Consider the following 18,010-nt stretch of genomic DNA (forward strand, 5'->3'; position numbering starts at 1 on the left):
CCTTCTAAAGGCTGCATGCTCTATTCGACTTCATCTCATCCATCATTCTCCCATCTGAAATTATATGTTGTGTCTGCGTGCTTTTCTTTCTCGACAAAGAAGCCTGTGTATAGGGCGTATCGATATGATATTGTTCCCCGACTAGATTCTATTCCCATCTTGGTTAGATATGACATTCATTGAGATGAATCCATGGTGTCTTTTTGTTGAAAACAGTTGCATCCCCGTTTCATTTTGCCTAGCTTGCTTGCTAATATTCCGTGATGCGTTTGTACTGCTTTAACGCCCTCGCTTGAGAGCAACCCTATTTAACTAAGGAGTAAATTCTCTTTATACCAACATTGATCGTCGCCGCCTCTTCGCAGTTATTCCTCTTTTAGAGATGTTACCGCGTGTCCCGAACCGACGAGCTCACCTCATCGGGGCGACGCGCAGTTGTATGACAGGCAGCATTCCTATCACCTGTCGCACTTTTATAGGGTGGGGATCTAGCCAAGATTGGCCGCGAGTCAAGACCGCCCGTTTCCCGAGATTTTTAAACCAAAGAAAGCATGGCTATTCTCTATCTACACTTTCTATGCCAAGATATTATAGAAGCAACCAAATAAGGCGCAGTTCATTACTTACCCGTACTGTCTTATTGAATATATTACGATTCATCACAAAAAATTAGCTTCTCGTCGTCTTAAAAGCAGTTCGGCCTTAGGCTTCGAGGCGAGGCAAAGGCGAGGCAGTCAATCTGGAGAGCCTGGGCACCGCTAGCAACCGGGACAAAAACGACAGGTATTGAGCAAAAAAACCCCCACCTCGCGATCTAATGGTCCAACCAGATCACATGAGACAGGGATCCCACCCGTCACCGCTGTGCAATAGTAGAGACATACCCAAGACAACCGAGCTCACAAATCTGCAAAAAAGTACAGCAAGGTGAATTGTCCTTAGTGGAAATGTCCGCTTTACTATAAGTGTCAAAAGTTTGCTTCGCCGAATAGATATGTGTATCGACCGCTACGTAGGCTTGTTACCTCTCAATTCGTGCTCCGTATAAAAAATTACACTGTACCCCGAAACCTAACATAGCCAGATCTGAAGGGTCCTGCTTAATGTGTACTTCGATGTGGGCAATCTCTACGTAATCCAGGGTTTTAAGGGTTAGGACTGATTCTGATGCGCGGAGGAATGTTTTGGCCTCCTTGCCCCTTAAGAGAACGCCAGCCGAAATAACCTAGCATCTTCATGACGAGTAAGTGCCTCCAGATTCTGGGGCGATTCTTCAAAACAAAAGAGGCATCTCCGCTTTTCGCAACGAGATCTAGCGGTATAAAAGAGGTATCTGCTAGTCAGCAACTTGGCTTGAACCATGAAAATGGGCGTTCCCTAAGGTTTAGACGTAGAACCTGCTAACTGACTACATATCTACTAATCCAAAAGATAGGATGTGCTTACAGTCCTCATCGATATTGATCCGTAGCCTACAACGGTAACGAAAATATAAATACCTAATGATACTCTATTAGTTATTAACAAATGTAATTTCTCTCGTTGCAGCATTATTCTATACTGTTATTTGTTATACATACAAGCTCATTCGATACTCGTGAACCGGGGACTAGGGAGAGTTGGAACTTAACGGGCAAAAGCGACTAAAGGGGAGTAAAAAGATGATAGGATATTAGCCCAGATATGTCACGTATGTGGAACACTGCTTTTTGCCACCTACGCAGATAAAACCGGAAGTGAACCCACTTGAGACCAACGTAACGACAGCCATGTATCGGAGAGTAATCTGTAGGAATGAGAACACTGTCGTAATCAAAAGCTGAATAGGAAACGGTCTGAAGGTAAAATGACAAATACAATCCTATTACATAGTAGGCAGTATGTATATAAGCAAAATTACCAATCCCTATCCATTACATAGTTGGTCATCTAGTTAGGCAGTTAGCTGAGCAGTCTGACCTACGATGCCGAGATGTCGGGAGAACCAGCCTTTCCATGTGCGGGAAACAAAGTCCTAGGCTACCCTACCAACTCGTTACATTGGTACCTACCCTATGAGGTACATGTAATTAAGTCACTGAATTAAGTTGGAAGCTTGACGTTGGAGGTGACCCCGACCGCACGAGGTTCGTAAATCGGCACGGGCCACCTTAGAGACCAATCCGAGATCCATCCGTTAAAACCATCATCCAATGAAAAACATTAGGATTAGATTAATGCATGAATTCCTTTTTAGGAACGACGGCGGCAATGATTACGCGATGCCGTACCTGATTATGTCAATAGAGTGGGTCTTCGGAGGCCAGGCGCCAATTCCCGATGCCTTGGTGAGGGTCTGCGTAGGCTGTCCTTGATTGCTCTCCACTCCACTTGGCATATGCAAGGGCATTGAAGAAAAGAGCACCCTGCCTGCCACGTGACATGGCGTTGCTTTCGTGTACAACACCATTTTAACATTTAATATTTTAACGGCCCCGATTAAATCCCAACTGACATATGTTAGGTAGGTAGGTACCTACATATCATGACTGCATAGATGACTATCTCCATTTTTTGTACACTTGTCACCCTGCTTTTTCTGCCTTGCATAGCATGAATTGGAATTAGACTGTTTGCTATGTGCTTAGACTGATCAAAGGGTTACTTATCAACCAACAGTCCCGATGCATATCACAGTTTGACGGTGAAAGCCAATACATCGCAAAACTACATATTTCTTTGCTTGGCTAGGGGTGGTAGATAAATCATGGAACCACCAAGAGGTATTTTGCATAAAACGACACTTGAGTCAACTACTTTGCAGCAGAAGACATTTCATACAACTACCCTTTCAGGCAGTAAGAGATTACATGCCGATATCGCTAGTTCTGAGCAGCAGCCCCCACTGAAAAGGGCAATTCAGTTTCAAAGAGCATCAGCTGTTGACAAAGAGCTACCTGAATTAGCTGCTAGTATCATCACAAACGTTGATCCCGATTCTACTGCACACCCTTCGGAATATTCGCAGCGTCGGGCAGTACAGGCTACTCCTACGTCAATAGTCGATCGCTCCCTTTTGCTATCATTTCCACGATATGGCTTGCCTAATTCGTTGGTGAACAACTTCAAAGAGCTTGGTATCAATGAGATATATACCTGGCAAAAGCAATGTCTTCTAGGCCCAGGCCTCCTAAATGGGTCAAAGAACCTCGTCTATACGGCTCCGACAGGGGGTGGTAAGTCTCTAGTTGCTGACATTCTAATGCTAAAGAGAGTCCTCGAAGATAGCGATTCGAAAGCTTTGTTGGTGCTTCCGTATGTTGCATTAGTTCAAGAAAAGGTCCGGTGGCTACGGAACGTTGTCCAAGGTATCAAGCGCCAAGCCTTTAAGGAAGATTCGTCAGAAAAGGAGAAGAGTTCCCTTTGGCAGAAACGCTTTGATGAAGGTACTATCAGAGTTATTGGCTTCTTCGGTGGCGGAAAAGTCAGGGCGACGTGGTCAGACTTTGATATTGGGGTCTGCACTTTCGAGAAGGTCCGTCGTCTACGGCATTCATGTGACATAGATCTGATAGGAATATAGGCAAACTCTCTTCTAAATACTGCTATTGACGATTGTTCCATTACCAAGCTTCGAGCCGTAGTCCTGGATGAGCTTCATATGCTAGACGATGATCACCGTGGCTATCTTATGGAACTCATCGCTACGAAGCTTTTAAGTCTCGAGCATGAAGTTCAAATTGTTGGCATGAGCGCAACGTTGCAAAATATTGACTTATTATCACGTTGGCTAGATGCTCATATATATAGCACATTCTACCGGCCAGTACCAATCGAGGAGCATCTCGTCCATGAAGGCAAAATTTATCCAGCTTCGTCAACTGGCGGTCTCCTTAAGGCTGCCAAAGCTGCTAGCCAGCCCAGCTCAACTTCTGACGCAAGCCAGCACCAGGCTCATCCCGTGAGAATTATTCAGCCTAGCTCGCACAAAGAATTTAAGGATACAGTATTAAATTCTGTAGTCGCACTGGCAGTTGAGACAGCGAGGTCTGGCTATGGCGCTCTCGTGTTTTGTAATAGTCGTCGGTCAGTATTAAATCTCTTAACTAGATTATAGGTCTATACTTTTGTTCTTCTAATCATTCAACTATTTATTACAATTTCCTAAAACTATTGTCTTGTATAAATGCTAATATATCCACAGTATGTAACCAATCTCCTATTTATTTACTTTTAAATATCTTTCTCGTTCCTTCGAAGTAGTCGCCTAAATATGACCTCTAAGCTATGTATACTGACATGTAGAAGATGGTTGCGAATCGGATGCACGGCTTATTAGCCGTGCTCTACGTGATACCAGCTACCTAGACCCAACTATTGTCGAAGCACGACTGGATCTCTTAGCGGACCTACGTAGTCTCACTACAGGACTTGATCCTTGCCTAGCAGAAACTGTTACCTTCGGAGTTGCTTTTCACCATGCTGGCTTAACAACAGAAGAGCGAGACTTAATTGCTAGTGCTTACGATAAAGGCGTCCTGAAGGTTCTGGTGGCAACATGTAGTCTTGCTGCTGGTATCAACCTCCCAGCACGAAGAGTCATACTCCATAACGCACGGATGGGCCGGGACTTGGTTGGTCCCTCGATGCTTCGTCAGATGCGCGGCCGCGCAGGGAGAAAAGGAAAAGATGAAATCGGAGAGACTTACTTGTGCTGTCGGAAGGACGACCTGGAAGATGTCATCGAGCTTATGCGAGCCGAATTGCCGCAGATTTCTAGTGGCCTGACAACAGATAGACATCGTATTCAACGAGCGTTGTTGGAGATAATCGCTATTAGACTGGCCAATTCGAGAGACACTGTTGAGGATTACATCCAGAAAACTCTATTGAACTTGTCCTCGACACCCGATGTTATAAATACCCATGTCGAGTCTAGTTTAAGAGATTTAACTGAGATGGGGTTCCTTCATTGCGATGACTCCGATTTATATACTGCAACACAACTGGGCAAAGCAATCGTCACCTCTTCACTGGAACCGGATGATGGCGTATTTATTCATCGCGAGATGCAGCGTGCACTACGCGCTTTCGTGATGGATGGCGAAATGCGTAAGTGATACCCTTATTACTACCACCTATTCCACACTATCCTGACAGTGAAGCATGATTTCAAACTCCTGTCTATCACATTTTCACTTCTTTCAAAAACAAGAAGTCATTTAGATAAAGGAATTACTTACAAGAGTTGCAGATGTTCTATACATGTTTACGCCGGTGCATGATAATTCCATTACCATCGACTGGCGAGTCTTCAGATCGGAAATGGAAAACCTCGATGACAGCGGACTTCGTGTTATGACATTTCTAGGCCTAAAGCCGACGCAAGTAATCAAGATGTAAGTGATGAATGGCATAACGAAATTATTATACTAACTCATCACAGGGCCCAAGGTGGAAACCTCAAAGAGACGACGCCGCAAGAAAAGGAAACTGCTCGCATTTATCGTCGGTTCTACCTAGCCCTCCAACTTAGGGACCTGTGCAACGAGATGCCAATTCATGTGGTCTCACACAAGTACGACACACCACGAGGTGCGGTGCAGAACCTAGCGCAGACATGTCAGGGTTTTGCTGCCGGAAGTGAGTAACGCATCACAACACGTAAGATGTATAGTAAAGTATCACTACTAACCTTGCCCGATAAAGTGATCAAGTTCTGTGAGCAGATGGGCTGGGGGTACGTTCGATATAGAGCCTAAGGCTACTTATCACTTATTCCTATACTATAGGCAGACCTGGAGCTAATTCGCGAGTAGGGCAATGGCGGCTGTTCTCGATCACTTTTCAGACAGGCTAAACGCCGGGGCAAGGTCAGACCTCCTAGCACTAGCTAAGATCACGTTCGTCAAAAGCCGGACAGCAAGAGTATTCTACGACAATGGATTCAAGACTGTTGCAGCGATCGCGAATGCCGACCCCAAGGAGCTTGTGCCGATTCTTATACAGGTACGTGATAGGTATCATAAAAGGCTAGGTTCGCTAAAGGGGAACTGACATGAATTTTTTTTTAAAAAGGCACAACCGAGCAAAGTGAGGCTCAAGTCGAAAGACGAGGAGAAATACGAAGAGAAGCTCCTCGCCAAGGCTATGGTGATTGCAGATTCGGCAAGCAGACTGTGGCGTACGCGCATGACCCCTCATTCTGGTGCAGCACCGCAGCTAACAGGGACGCAGGAATCGAGATGCAGCAGCAGGTTTATGAAGAAGATTAGACGTGCTACCTACCCTACGTGTCTCGTGCCGTGGCTTGCATCCAGGCAGCGTGTCTGTACTACCTACTATGTACCTACACACATCACGTTCGATGAGGGTTCGTACCCGTCGCCAGCACCGTAGGGCCATACTACCTACGTCGCCAAGTATTACCTCTGAGACAAGCCGACGCCTTACGGTCTACAGCCACCGTTTTAGTTACAATGCCTTGACGGCTTGGGCCACTCATAGACGACAGACCTCTTATCAATGCGGCAAGCTGCCGCGGACTAACGCCGTCTTGGGCGATTATGTGCGCCACCTTTGGCAGGTTTGGCAAGCCTTGTTTACCTGGTACAGTTCGTCTGCAGGTAGTGTGCTTATAGTCAATATCGTGGCGGCTGCAAAAAAAAAAAAAGCAAGGGGTTATTGTGACCTTGTAGAGTGGTATAGTTAGGGGTTGACTAACTTATAGTTAGCGGAATGAATTTTTGGATTAACGCCTAAGCGGGAAATCCCGACGAAGGATCTAGGAGACCGAGCACAAGGACCGTGAAGCTTGGCAATTATATAAGGATCAACCCCTGGTTTTGTCATGTTAGATAGGTACATAGCACAATACATCGTCTTCAGAACCGTGGTGAAGTTGAAGGTACATGTAGACCTTGAAATGGATATGCGGCGGATATATGTATATGAGTAAGCGTGGTCTGTCTTGATTTGATTCCCACGAAGTCAGTTTATAATGGCATTAGCTGTGAGCGTGGAAACCGTTCTGTTTATATGCACCTATAAGCTTAGCTTTGGAACTATCTACCGTCCTTACCGGTGTGTCTGCCCTATGACTACATATCTTAGCTAAGATATACGTTTTAGCAGATATAATTTCTAGCAGATATAATTTCTCGGCCACTCTCATTCATGTAGAAGGATCATACAAGGATTAGGACTTGATAGGACTTGATAGGACTTGTATACATAGTTGCCCGCACCCGAGCTGAACACCTAGCGAGGCTGCTAAGGAGGTAAATGCCCAAGGTCATTACGATGTTGCGGTTATATTTATTATAGAAGTGCTATGGCCTTGATCTTGATAATACCTTTCCAGGCCCTAATTTACAAAAGCTCTTCAGTCAATGGTATCGTCGCGCAATCGAAGTAACTGAGGAATCACCTCATCCGGGCGCGAACGGAGGGCATTATGGTACAAGACGCTCGTCTCGAAGACCTTGATCCCCTTGATCCTAGACGCCGCGGCCCGCGACATCTCCGGATCGACGTACATATCATTATAGATGGCCGCGTACACGGGGACCTCGTTTTTACCTAATTGCTCAATGTCATAGAGCGGTGCCCAGCCGTCGAATTCAGCTAGGATCTGCGCTGTCTCCTTGAGTTTGAATAGTCCGACGCATGTATCGAAGAAGAAGGGGTAGATCATCTCGCCGGAGAAATACAGCGGCTTTTCGCCTAGGCTCGCTGGTCCGGCCCAATCCTGCCGAAGCCATTGGAATTCTTCTAGGCTCGCGCCGACCCGCTCGGCTGCCCATCTTCCGGCTACGCCTGGGCCGAAGCACCAACATGGCTCGTGAAGGAGTGAGTAGATTGGAGCTGTGTCCCATTGGTTGTCTTGTTCTAGTTCGTTCAGAGTGAAGCGAGTAAACGTGCCGTACTGATCGAGATCTGCCTTTATTCTAATGATGTAGTTGTGAACTCGGTCGACGCCGCCATGAGCACCGAAATTAAGGCCCACGGTCATTAATCGTGACACTGTTAGGAAACCGCCGCTGGGTAGGGGAATTCCCTTTTCACGACCTAATTCGCGGATCTTCTCAGCGATCCATTTGACCGTGGCGACATCATCTGGGAATTTCCTATAGTAGTCGTGATTCCGATCTATACATCTTCGAAATGTGGCTTGATAAACCTCCTCGGGACCTTTATCTAAGGCGGCAAGTCCGCCGGTGATGAAGCATTCTCTAAGACCTTCTGGTGCGAAGGAGAGATAGGTTAGGGTTGTGAAGCCACCAAACGACTGGCCAAAGGTAGACCACTTCTTCTTCTCAGGTGGGTAATCCTTCGTTAGGTAGAGGCGAACGGCTTCGCTGTCCTTGACAAGTGTGTCGGCCCTGAAGAGCTTAAGATAATCGGCTTGCTCCTGGGGACTACCGATGAGTTCTAGAATGTTATCCGAGATGGGCGTGCTGAAGCCCGTTCCTCGCTGATCTAGTAAGAGCAATTCGTAGCCTCTATCGACCATATACTTCGACAAGGGGGAATCTTGAGGTGCTGGACTTCCTAAACCAGGGCCGCCTTGGAGGAATAGCAGGTAAGGTCTTTGCACGACCTCTGATGATTCGACAATAGGTCGTTCATATTTGACAACGCTTCTTGCAAAGAGCTTAATAGTCTTCGATTTTGGATCGGAATGGTCCAAGGGGACTTCAAACCAGAGCTCTTTCACAAGCAGCTTGCCTAATACGACGTGTTAGTCGTTCTGAGGCTGGACTAATCAAATATGATATATTCACCTGGGACGAGGTATGGCTTGCTTTCGGAAACAAGACGAGCTACGACTGGAGCCATGGTTGATTGTCCAGCACGATTTCAGTCTTTGGCAAGGAATTGTTACTATGATTGGCTACGGGTCTTGTTATCACGAAGTTGTATGAAGCGGGGAAGGATCTAGATTTCAAGTTGGTAGGTGGAGCTTTTATGATTATGTCTTTGCAACGTTTGAGACTTTGAATACATATGAAATATTATGACCTTGTACGTCGTTAGTAGTACTTCTCTGATTCTATCTACCTTTTGGGGGATAATATAAACTAGTCTTAGATTTCTTGACTGGGTAGAGGTATCTTATAACTTATACATACCTAACCTAAGGTTTTAGGTATTCATTCTTAAGGGACAATTTGTTATAAGAGCTCTAAAATTCACAAGTACTCTTATGTGTAGTCTTGTACCTTTCATACCTTAGGTTTAAATACCTACCTACATATAATAAATGTCGTGTTACGCCTATTAATAGGTAGGCCTTTTAAATTATCGGTTCTTGCTGAATGGGAAAATGTAGTTAATGATATCTAGAGAAGGAAGGGAATTGTTCCTTGCAGACCCATGGCCCATGCAATTAAACAGGTTAACCATAGCAACGAGGGTACCCCCACATCCGGAATTGGAGCTAAGCAAGCTGACAAAAAAAAAACTAAAAACCAGTTCTAGCCATCGGCGTTATTCGGAACATTCTCCATTTCATCATTCCACTAGTTAACCTTAGCATCTTTTCCTTTTTTACCCCCAACAACATCTCCGAGCTTTCTTAACTCGCTCATTCGTAATCTTCTTCACTTCTTCCATGTTAGACCAGGATATGAATTGTCAAAACCTCGTACAGATCTTAATAGAATCATTTAATGCATTGGCCGATGAAGTTCAAAACTTGAGTGACAGGCAGACTGTCCTGGAGCATAAACTTCGATATGCACACGAGCAGGTATGTTAACCGTCAATCTTATAAATCCCGTCTTACTCCCTTCTTCCTTCTCCGCCCTTTATATATGATGAGAAAAATTAGCTCTAGATCAAGAGCTACCCTTACGGTAGTGTTGACCGAAATAAAAATTTTAGAAGTTACTGATATAATACGGAAAATGATATCTCTTTATTTACAATGACAAAAATTCTTTCCGAGGTTTCAGTCGCTAACTTTATCGATTCCGATAGTTCCAGTATCTAGCCGATAAATATGCTCCGACGGCGCCTGAGATTTCAGAGACGCTATTGAATCTTCAGATTCCCCCAGAGTTGCACAATCCATCCCTAGCAAACAATAGTTTTGTTCCCTTGCCTAGAAGAAAAACCTCAGATTCTAAACATCAAATTGCCGTCATCATTAGGGAAGGTAGACGTGTTGCCTCCTCCTTAACAGCTACTAGCAAGAGCAGTCGATCTAGCAGAGACAGTCTTCCCCCTACTACGATGACGACCCTTTCTACTATCCTCGAGCAGGACTTTACTATCCCGGGAAAGAAGAGCAATTTAGATTGTCCCTTCTCCCAACCCGCCAGAGAAGAGAAGCAGAATGAGGAGCCCAGTAACATACCTGACAAAACGGTGCATGATATAGAAGATCCCATCTGTGCGACCATGTATGATGACCCAAGCTCACAGCCTGCTGCTTCCAAATGCCCAATTCGATACATGGACCAGCACTCACCAGAAGAGATCGCTCACTACTTGGAGACACACAAGCACGAGTTACCAAGGAGTCACGAAGTCTGTGTGCGTAGGTATCAAAAGAATGAGGAACACATCAGGAAGCTAGATGCCAAGTATGGTAATCTTGCCAACATGGTTGAAGGTCTCAGTCGGATTCATCAACCCATGTTACCTGAACGGGACACGCGACCTCAGAGCGAGGTTGAAAAAACCTCAAACGATCGTGTCGTGAGCTGGGCTCAAACGGTGAGCGCGACGGCCTCGGATGATCCAGAGCATACTGCTTTAGAACATCATGAGGATGATCTAGATGATCTAGACAGGCAAAGCCGTTTCGACCGACCTCTTAAGGAGGTCCGAGTTGGTGAATCGCCGAGCCGCCCTTGGGGCATTTCAGTGCCCGTGTTCGATACTCCACCGGGTGTTGAAGGGTTGGGTCGACCTGAGTCACCTCCACCAGCGCCCGTTCAGATTCCTTCATCGCTGCCTCCTCAAGTGACGCCGGCAAAAACTGGAAAGTGTCCCTTCGATCACACGAAGTTGACGGATATGATGAACGGCTCTCCGCTGAAACGTGAAGATAAGAGCTCCGTTAGGTTCGGAGATATCCGGTCGAGTAGTCAAACTTCTATTCCAGCTCATGAGCCACGATTTGCAGCCAGCAATCCACGCCAGCCTACGTTCATCAATCCGGCCGAGCTGGACCGCAAGTCGGATAATAAGCCGCAGATGTTATTTACAGGCCCGGTCTTCATTGGATATCCCATCGAGGATGCGATTCGGCTCATGCAGAGCCTCCAAGGACAACAGTAATGTCTTTAGCCAAGGTGATTTCCTTCTGCCGTGTGTCATACTTGAGATCATGGTCAGACTTATTACTATTTTGTTTTTTGTTCTGTTTTAGTTTCATACGGGTTTATTATCAAGCAGGCTCAAGCAACAGACCTGGCCAGGGAGTATCTGATTTGAAGCAAGCAAGTTCGCACACACAGGGAAGGGATGGACTGCTTTTGAATGGTTGAAAGAGTATTGATGGCATGATAACGTAATGTACGAGGCGTCAGGGTTTCCTTTTCTTTTTCTTTACCTTTTACAATAGCATCAGTCGGGCGTTAGGAATGAAGAAATTAGCACGGACGATACCCTTTAAGAGCAGGAAATTGAGAAACCAGCTTTGATATCACTTAGTTCTAACACAATAAGATTCTTTTCCACAAGCAAAATCAAAATGGCCTGCCTACCTAGGTGCCTATCCCTTCTAGCTAATGCGATTCGATACCTATTCCCATCCATGTTATGCCGTACACTCCAAAATGCCAAACTTGTAACTGAACCGCCCTTTCTTATGCTCTCAACTCGCCAGACGCCTATTGTATCCCGTATTTCGTACACGAACGAATCCCGTAGTAAACTTGCAAACAGCCAACAATGCCCATCCATCTATCGATGCTCTCCGTTAGAAATCTTTCCATTCCCTTTTCCGGCAGTATCTTCTTCCTCCGAATCATCCTTATATCCTCCATCAACAGCATCCGTCTCCCACAGCGAGATATCGTCATCATCCATCAGCGCCGCCTCATCCGCCTCCCCAGCTCGCTGCCGTCTTCCTTCTTCCAAGTCTCCATACCCTAGATCTAACTCCTCGTCTAGTTCCCCATCTACCGCGACTCCGTTCTCAGCAGCCTCTTCGCGCGCAAGTTCCCTGGCACGCGCCATCGTGCGCCGGTATATAAACAGGCTGAGGGTGATCCCTACGGCGCTGCCGAGCAGCATGCTTAGGTAGTTGATAGCCTTATCGCCTGCGCTCATGGTGTCCCCGCTCTCGGCGAGTAAGGCCAGCCGGCTGCCGATGAAGACGTGCACGAGAAGCTTGGGGGAAGCCATGGCTGTGGCGAGCGCGAAGCGCCACGGCGAAATGCTGGGGATTGTGGCGAGGAATCCGTTGCTGAGACTGAACGGCAGCGGGCAGAAGCGGATAGCGGCTAGGACTAACAATCCGTCTCGGCGGAGAACTTGTCCTAGAGCGACAAATCGCTTGTCCGCGCCGACCAGCGAGTGCACGTATCCGCTGAATATCGTCCTGCTGGCGAGAAACGCGGCGGTAGACCCGAAGACAGTGGCACTGGCGACGATGGGCCAGCCGCCCGGGAACCCGTAGACGAAACCGGCGATGGTGATGCAAGTGCTATAGCCGATCATAGGCGGGAAGCCCGACGCGCACGTCATGAGAAAGACGATGACCCACCCGCCGGGCAGCGCGCGCCAGCCCTTGGCGACGGGGGCCAGGGCGGCGAAGATGCGGTGCGAGTACACGAGGAACAGGATCAGGAGGACGTTGACGACGACCACGGCGGACACGGCGACGATGCGTTGGACGAGGGTCATGCTGTAGAATAGCTTGAGCATCTTGTTGGAGAAGGATACGCTGGCGCGCATTATCCGGCGGCCGAAGGGCTCGGAGGAGTCGTTGTTGGCGGCGGCGGAGCGCGAGTATGGCGTTGAGAGGCGCTGCGAGTTGGATGTAGGCCGTTGTAAGTTCGGGCGTACCCATGGCGGAAGAGGAGACGGGGGTGTCGGGGAGGGAGAGGGAGAAGGAGATGGCGAGTGTGATGGTGGGTGTGAGACGGAGAGCATAGGCTCTTGAGCTTCGTGGTCGGGAGGCATATTGACGACGGTGTTTAGCTGTGTATAGAAATCGTATCGTATCGTATCGTTTTGGAAGTCCTTAGACTAGATATGTCGTCGAGGCGGAAGACGAGCTATAATTGGGAACCACCACAAGACCGATATGAATATGACTGGTTGTCGTTATGGTTATCCCGTACGGACTTAGAGATGTCAGCAGCAAGTCGAGATAGCTTCAAGTAGCACTAGCTAGCTAGCTATCCATATTTGCCGACATAGACGAGTTAGAAGAAGAACAATAATAACAACAGAAATCCTCTACTCTAATCTAGCGGTGGATAATGTTCAACAATCACAACCTCAAGTTTTGAATTCGGGAAGTGTAGGTAGATACTTAGGAGAAGACGATGACCTCCCCGAAGGACGTCAGGGACAGATTGTTGCTACCTAGCGCAGCGTCCACTGTATAACGTTTTCATGTAGTTAGGTACATCCAATATGTAGTGACATATATATTATAGGTTACATATGAAGGAACGGGCTGAAGAAGGAATACTAGCGTAACAAGAAAAAGAAAAAGGGAACCAATTGGAAGGGAACCATGCGTCGGGTACGAGGTACAATATCATGTACATACCATGTATTCCGTAACAGGGCTGAAATAGGGTGGGTTGTACATGCCTTAGGTTAGGTTAGAGGTAGGTAACATAAACTCAAAAGCTCAGCCACGATCGAATGGATAGTTAGTAATCGTGTCCTAGGTTAAAGAAGAAATAAGCAATTAAGTTCGAAGATGAGATGGTTTTGTTTTATATTAAGCCGTACAAGACTTAGTGTATTAAACATATTCTCGACGGAGACGTCGCAACTTGGCATCCCGTGTACATATCAAGTACCTTACACAAAGTACCTATCTTAAAAACTACATGTACATGTCTACATATCTCCATACATAGGTAGATAGCTGATTATCAATTACATCATGTCCCCGATTAACGTCGGATGTCGATCCGGCCATGGAACCGTAGCTCACGTCGTCCCGCGCGCCATGGTATTATGTAGCTGATCCCTGCTAATCATAGTCACATTTTGATATGAGATATTGTAGTAGAAGCCATGGACCCCCTAAATTAGCTAGCCAAGGACACTAATATAAGAAAGATTTCAACTTGCTTTATTCACTATATTATCTGCTACTAGTCACCGTCCCCTATTACTAGGTCCCTTAGGAGGATCGCGGACGAGGAGCCTAACCTTTCCATCCCCAATTTCAACTCCTTGGCTTAGGATATCAACGTCCTCTTTCGATTCTTCTTTCTCCTTCGAGCCCTCTCTTGTAAGAGACTTGTCCCAGCTTCTAGCGTCAATTCCAAGAATACCTCCCATGTTGTTCCGGTCCCCGGGAACCGAGAACTCACGGTACGCGTATCTCCACTCATTAAGGAAGTTCCTGATAGCCTTACCAACCTTGTCTTTCCCGTTCTTGCTGTGATGTCCGGTTCCGGTAATGGCGTATACAGGTCGAATTTCCTTACTGTTATCCAGGAGAACTCTCTCGAGATATTCGACAGCTTCGTCCGGGTGGAGGCCGTGTAGGTCTACAAAGATCTCTGCATTGGGTGAGTTTTGCTTGTTGCGCTCCTCATACAACTCCCGCGCAGCTTCCCGGTGAGCTTTTCGCATAAGGTCATTCTCGCTTTGACCTCGGAGACTAAGAGCCTTCGCCGCTCGAGCATCGTTGCGGTTCCAAGCCTGTGCGGCACTAAACCTAGGGTTAGCCTTATCAAATACATATATTAACATTGAGGATTCACGAACCTCTGTAAGAACTTGTTTCGGAGGCCACCATGCTTGATGGCCTCCTGACGAGCCTTTAGGTAAGCTTTGTTTGCCTTATCTCCCGTCTCTAGCCACGGAATGTGCTTAGGCATGGAGATCGCCTGAGCGGCGACACTGTTTTCTCCATTCTTGATATTGGTAGCACTTCCATTGCGGCCAAGTTTCTTCGATTCCTGCCGACTGGATCCGGATCCAGGTCCAGGAGATGGCGACATTTTTACGATATCGGCAAGAGAGCTTGGAGTAAAGTTCTCTTTATGACCATGGCCGTGTCCACCACGTTTGCCATGATGTTTTTTGTTAGGTTTAGCAGAAGCAGACCCAAGAGAGGGGAATGCGTCGTTATCGTCTATTGACGGTGCACTCATGCCTTCTTTCGCCTGATGCCGACTCCCAGGTCGTGAGCGAGAGTGAGAACTATCGTTGCCTCCGTAGGGCTTCAACCCGGGTGGGGGTGTTACTCCAGAGGTGGGATAATTAAAACTAGCAGCATAAGGATTCAATTCTGGAGTGCCTGGCCGTAGAGACGGGAATGAGCTAAAATCTTGAACCTGTAGATTCTGGCTTTTTTGTGGTGTGCCATTTTCATCCACGTTGAGGCGGTTTATGAGGTGAGCCGGGTCGTGAGAGAAAATACACGTGTCCCCAGCCAAGCAGTTGCCCGTAACCCAATACCTAGAGAGTTAATATATGGAAACGAACGGTAGAAGTGGTAAGCTAAACTTACTTGCAAAGATGATTGCTGAGATCATGACTGAATCGACAGTCTGCCCGGAGACATTGGCCAGTAGATAGGTAGAATTTGCAGATGATGCCAGCTTTCCCCTGAGCTGATGGGGTTGTAGGTCTCCCATCCGGTGTCATAGATTTGCCGATTAGTACACTCTTCGATTCAGGAGTAAGTCCTGCAACATTTGTTGAGTCTTGGCCCTGAGACTCCATTATAGATGCGATAGTAGCACTAAGATCGTAGCCATGCATAGAAAGAGCTAACTCGATCTCTTCATCAGTCTTGGATTGCCCGAGAATCGAACGCAGCATATCATATGGTGTCATATCCGTCTGCTGAGCAGACACGTATTCAGGAGCTGCGGCGTTGAGACCACTGGATGTGCCCACCGAGGAAGCAATACTGAGTGCATCATCACTCACTAACCAGTCAACATTTTCAGTCTGCAAGTCACCAAATATTTCTTGAGAGGGACTCGTATCATTGGCAAATTCGTAAGCATTTAGATTCGGGCTGTGGGGTATTATCGGCGCGGAGAACGCGAGTCGCGGAGATGGACGCGGAGATGAGAAGGGCGATACAGTAGAGGACTTGGTCCGGCTAAGGCTTGTCGGAACAAAGCCTGGCGGGGCCAGGGGGCTCACTCCTAATCGAGGAGAACCTGACAAAGGAGTCGACGAACCCCGCCACGAGGCTGGAGAAGGCCGGCGAAGGATGGTCTGTCGTATCGGGGGAGGTGAGGTCGCACTACCTCCCCCTTCGCGGTATCGCCATAGCACGTCGAGCACTGCATTCTCTAGAGACGAGCCGTTCAGAGGGGTCTCATTTTTCAGAAGCTCTTCGATCTTGTCGGTCTTGTCATCGTCGTCGAGGCTCGGGTCCTGCAGGACAGGAAGGCATATCTCGAACGTCTCGTCGGAAACCATGATTGAGCGATGTAGAGGAAGCGGGTTATGTGTGTAGATGCTCAGAGGTAAGCAACTAAGTAAGGGGGGTGAGTCAACACGGCCCGGGTGGACGTTGATAGAATATATCGAGTAGCGTCGGCCGTCAGGGGATACGGTTCGGCCGGCGAACGTCAAAGCGTAAGCAAAGCGGACTGGCGTATTAGAAAGTAAGAAATAAAGTATAGAATAAGCTATAGATTCCTCGATAGCGTATATATGAGGTAGGTAAGAGAGGAGGAGATAGGCGCAAGGAACGCGAAAAAAGGGCGGAGTGTTAACTAAAAGATGGGTGCCACAGAGAATAAGCGACTATTCGCATTCTGCAGATGCCGTGAGACGAGACTCGTGTTGAAGAAACAAAAATAAAGTCTTGGAAAATAAAAACGCTTGGTAAGTAAAATCAGGTGGAACGAATGTGTACGGTGTACGATATGTATGATATGTACGATTATACGATCACAAGCGGAAAGCCTTCTTGGGATGTAGCTCCCAAGATTGGCTGCTTGCCTCGAAGTTGCACCAAAGTTGCACCTACGTGTCGCGGAAACAGGGAGGGCTTCGCAGGAGAGACGTGGGAATCCAGTAAAAAGTTACAGGTAAGTGCTATGTAGGTGCTATGGACTTGCCTGGACAGGCTTGATGCAATCAATGTGGGGGGGCTCAGCTAGGTAATATTAACGACCGACAAACCATTACCCTATTATAAGGTACCCTATTATGAGGTACCTAAGGTAGTAAGCTACCACGCGAGGCGGTATATGTACCTACCTGTAAGCTATTGGAGGACAGCCCCGCCAAGTACATAATACTGTAGTGTAAGGTACTATTTATAACTCAAAATTCTACTCGGGGGCCGGGCTTTGTCTCAGACGCTCCGTACCGCTCCGTACCACTTTGTATGTAGATACATTATACCTAAGGTTAGGTATATACGCTGGTCTGGTACGATATATCGCGAAGTTGTCAAGTAACATACATGTAGTTATTACAGGCGAATGCACTTACACCGAAATATAATATCTAAATTTTCAATTAACATCTAAGTCATAAAATTTTATTTTAAGCCAACATTTTTTAGAGGTGACAGGACACCGCCTAGTAAGACTCGGCGAAAATAAGGCGGTATAAGTACCAGCTTGTCTTGCTCGATACCTATAAATTGCTGTGCTTATTCCGGAAACAAAGCCCACACCGGAGAAAGGTTTACAGGACGCAAGCCACCAACATTCTTTCCATTGCCCCTCGCCCTCAGCCGCTTTTACTATGAGAGGAAAAGCTGACCGGGGATGAATGCGGCCTTATCATCCACGGGTCAGGAACGCCTACATACATATGTAGGCCTTGTGATACCCCCACGTCTGGGTGAGAAGTTTCAAAATGGGGGGATTTTCTAACATCTTATTTCATCATC

General features: G+C 47.0%; 5 protein-coding genes across 5 annotated transcripts; 2 read left to right on the plus strand and 3 right to left on the minus strand.

Moving 5' to 3' along the window:
* Positions 1 to 3,173: 3,173 nt before the first annotated feature.
* Positions 3,174 to 6,378, plus strand: GL218_06792 (DNA polymerase theta; the record flags this gene model as incomplete). The annotated part of the gene is made up of 9 exons (XM_033583520.1): positions 3,174 to 3,215; positions 3,251 to 3,514; positions 3,563 to 4,052; positions 4,288 to 5,091; positions 5,234 to 5,378; positions 5,426 to 5,622; positions 5,689 to 5,719; positions 5,799 to 5,988; positions 6,058 to 6,378. 9 exons carry the CDS (start codon positions 3,174 to 3,176, stop codon positions 6,376 to 6,378), a joined length of 2,484 nt encoding a protein of 827 aa, XP_033433385.1.
* Positions 6,379 to 7,363: 985 nt separating this feature from the next.
* GL218_06793 (Proline iminopeptidase) lies at positions 7,364 to 8,820 on the minus strand (the record flags this gene model as incomplete). The annotated part of the gene is made up of 2 exons (XM_033583521.1): positions 7,364 to 8,709; positions 8,766 to 8,820. The coding sequence occupies 2 exons, from the start codon at positions 8,818 to 8,820 to the stop codon at positions 7,364 to 7,366; spliced, it is 1,401 nt and encodes a 466-aa protein (XP_033433386.1).
* Positions 8,821 to 9,610: 790 nt separating this feature from the next.
* GL218_06794 (uncharacterized protein) lies at positions 9,611 to 11,271 on the plus strand (the record flags this gene model as incomplete). The annotated part of the gene is made up of 2 exons (XM_033583522.1): positions 9,611 to 9,733; positions 9,964 to 11,271. 2 exons carry the CDS (start codon positions 9,611 to 9,613, stop codon positions 11,269 to 11,271), a joined length of 1,431 nt encoding a protein of 476 aa, XP_033433383.1.
* A 627-nt stretch (positions 11,272 to 11,898) lies between these two features.
* Positions 11,899 to 13,122, minus strand: GL218_06795 (Golgi apparatus membrane protein tvp38; the record flags this gene model as incomplete). The annotated part of the gene is made up of 1 exon (XM_033583523.1): positions 11,899 to 13,122. One exon carries the CDS (start codon positions 13,120 to 13,122, stop codon positions 11,899 to 11,901), a length of 1,224 nt encoding a protein of 407 aa, XP_033433384.1.
* A 1,161-nt stretch (positions 13,123 to 14,283) lies between these two features.
* Positions 14,284 to 16,578, minus strand: GL218_06796 (Polyadenylate-binding protein-interacting protein 7; the record flags this gene model as incomplete). Its single annotated transcript, XM_033583524.1, has 3 exons — positions 14,284 to 14,845; positions 14,902 to 15,597; positions 15,650 to 16,578. 3 exons carry the CDS (start codon positions 16,576 to 16,578, stop codon positions 14,284 to 14,286), a joined length of 2,187 nt encoding a protein of 728 aa, XP_033433381.1.
* Positions 16,579 to 18,010: the final 1,432 nt, after the last annotated feature.

Source organism: Daldinia childiae (assembly GCF_008694065.1).
Source record: "Daldinia childiae strain JS-1345 chromosome Unknown Scaffold7, whole genome shotgun sequence".
NCBI classification, from domain to species: Eukaryota; Fungi; Ascomycota; class Sordariomycetes; order Xylariales; family Hypoxylaceae; genus Daldinia; species Daldinia childiae.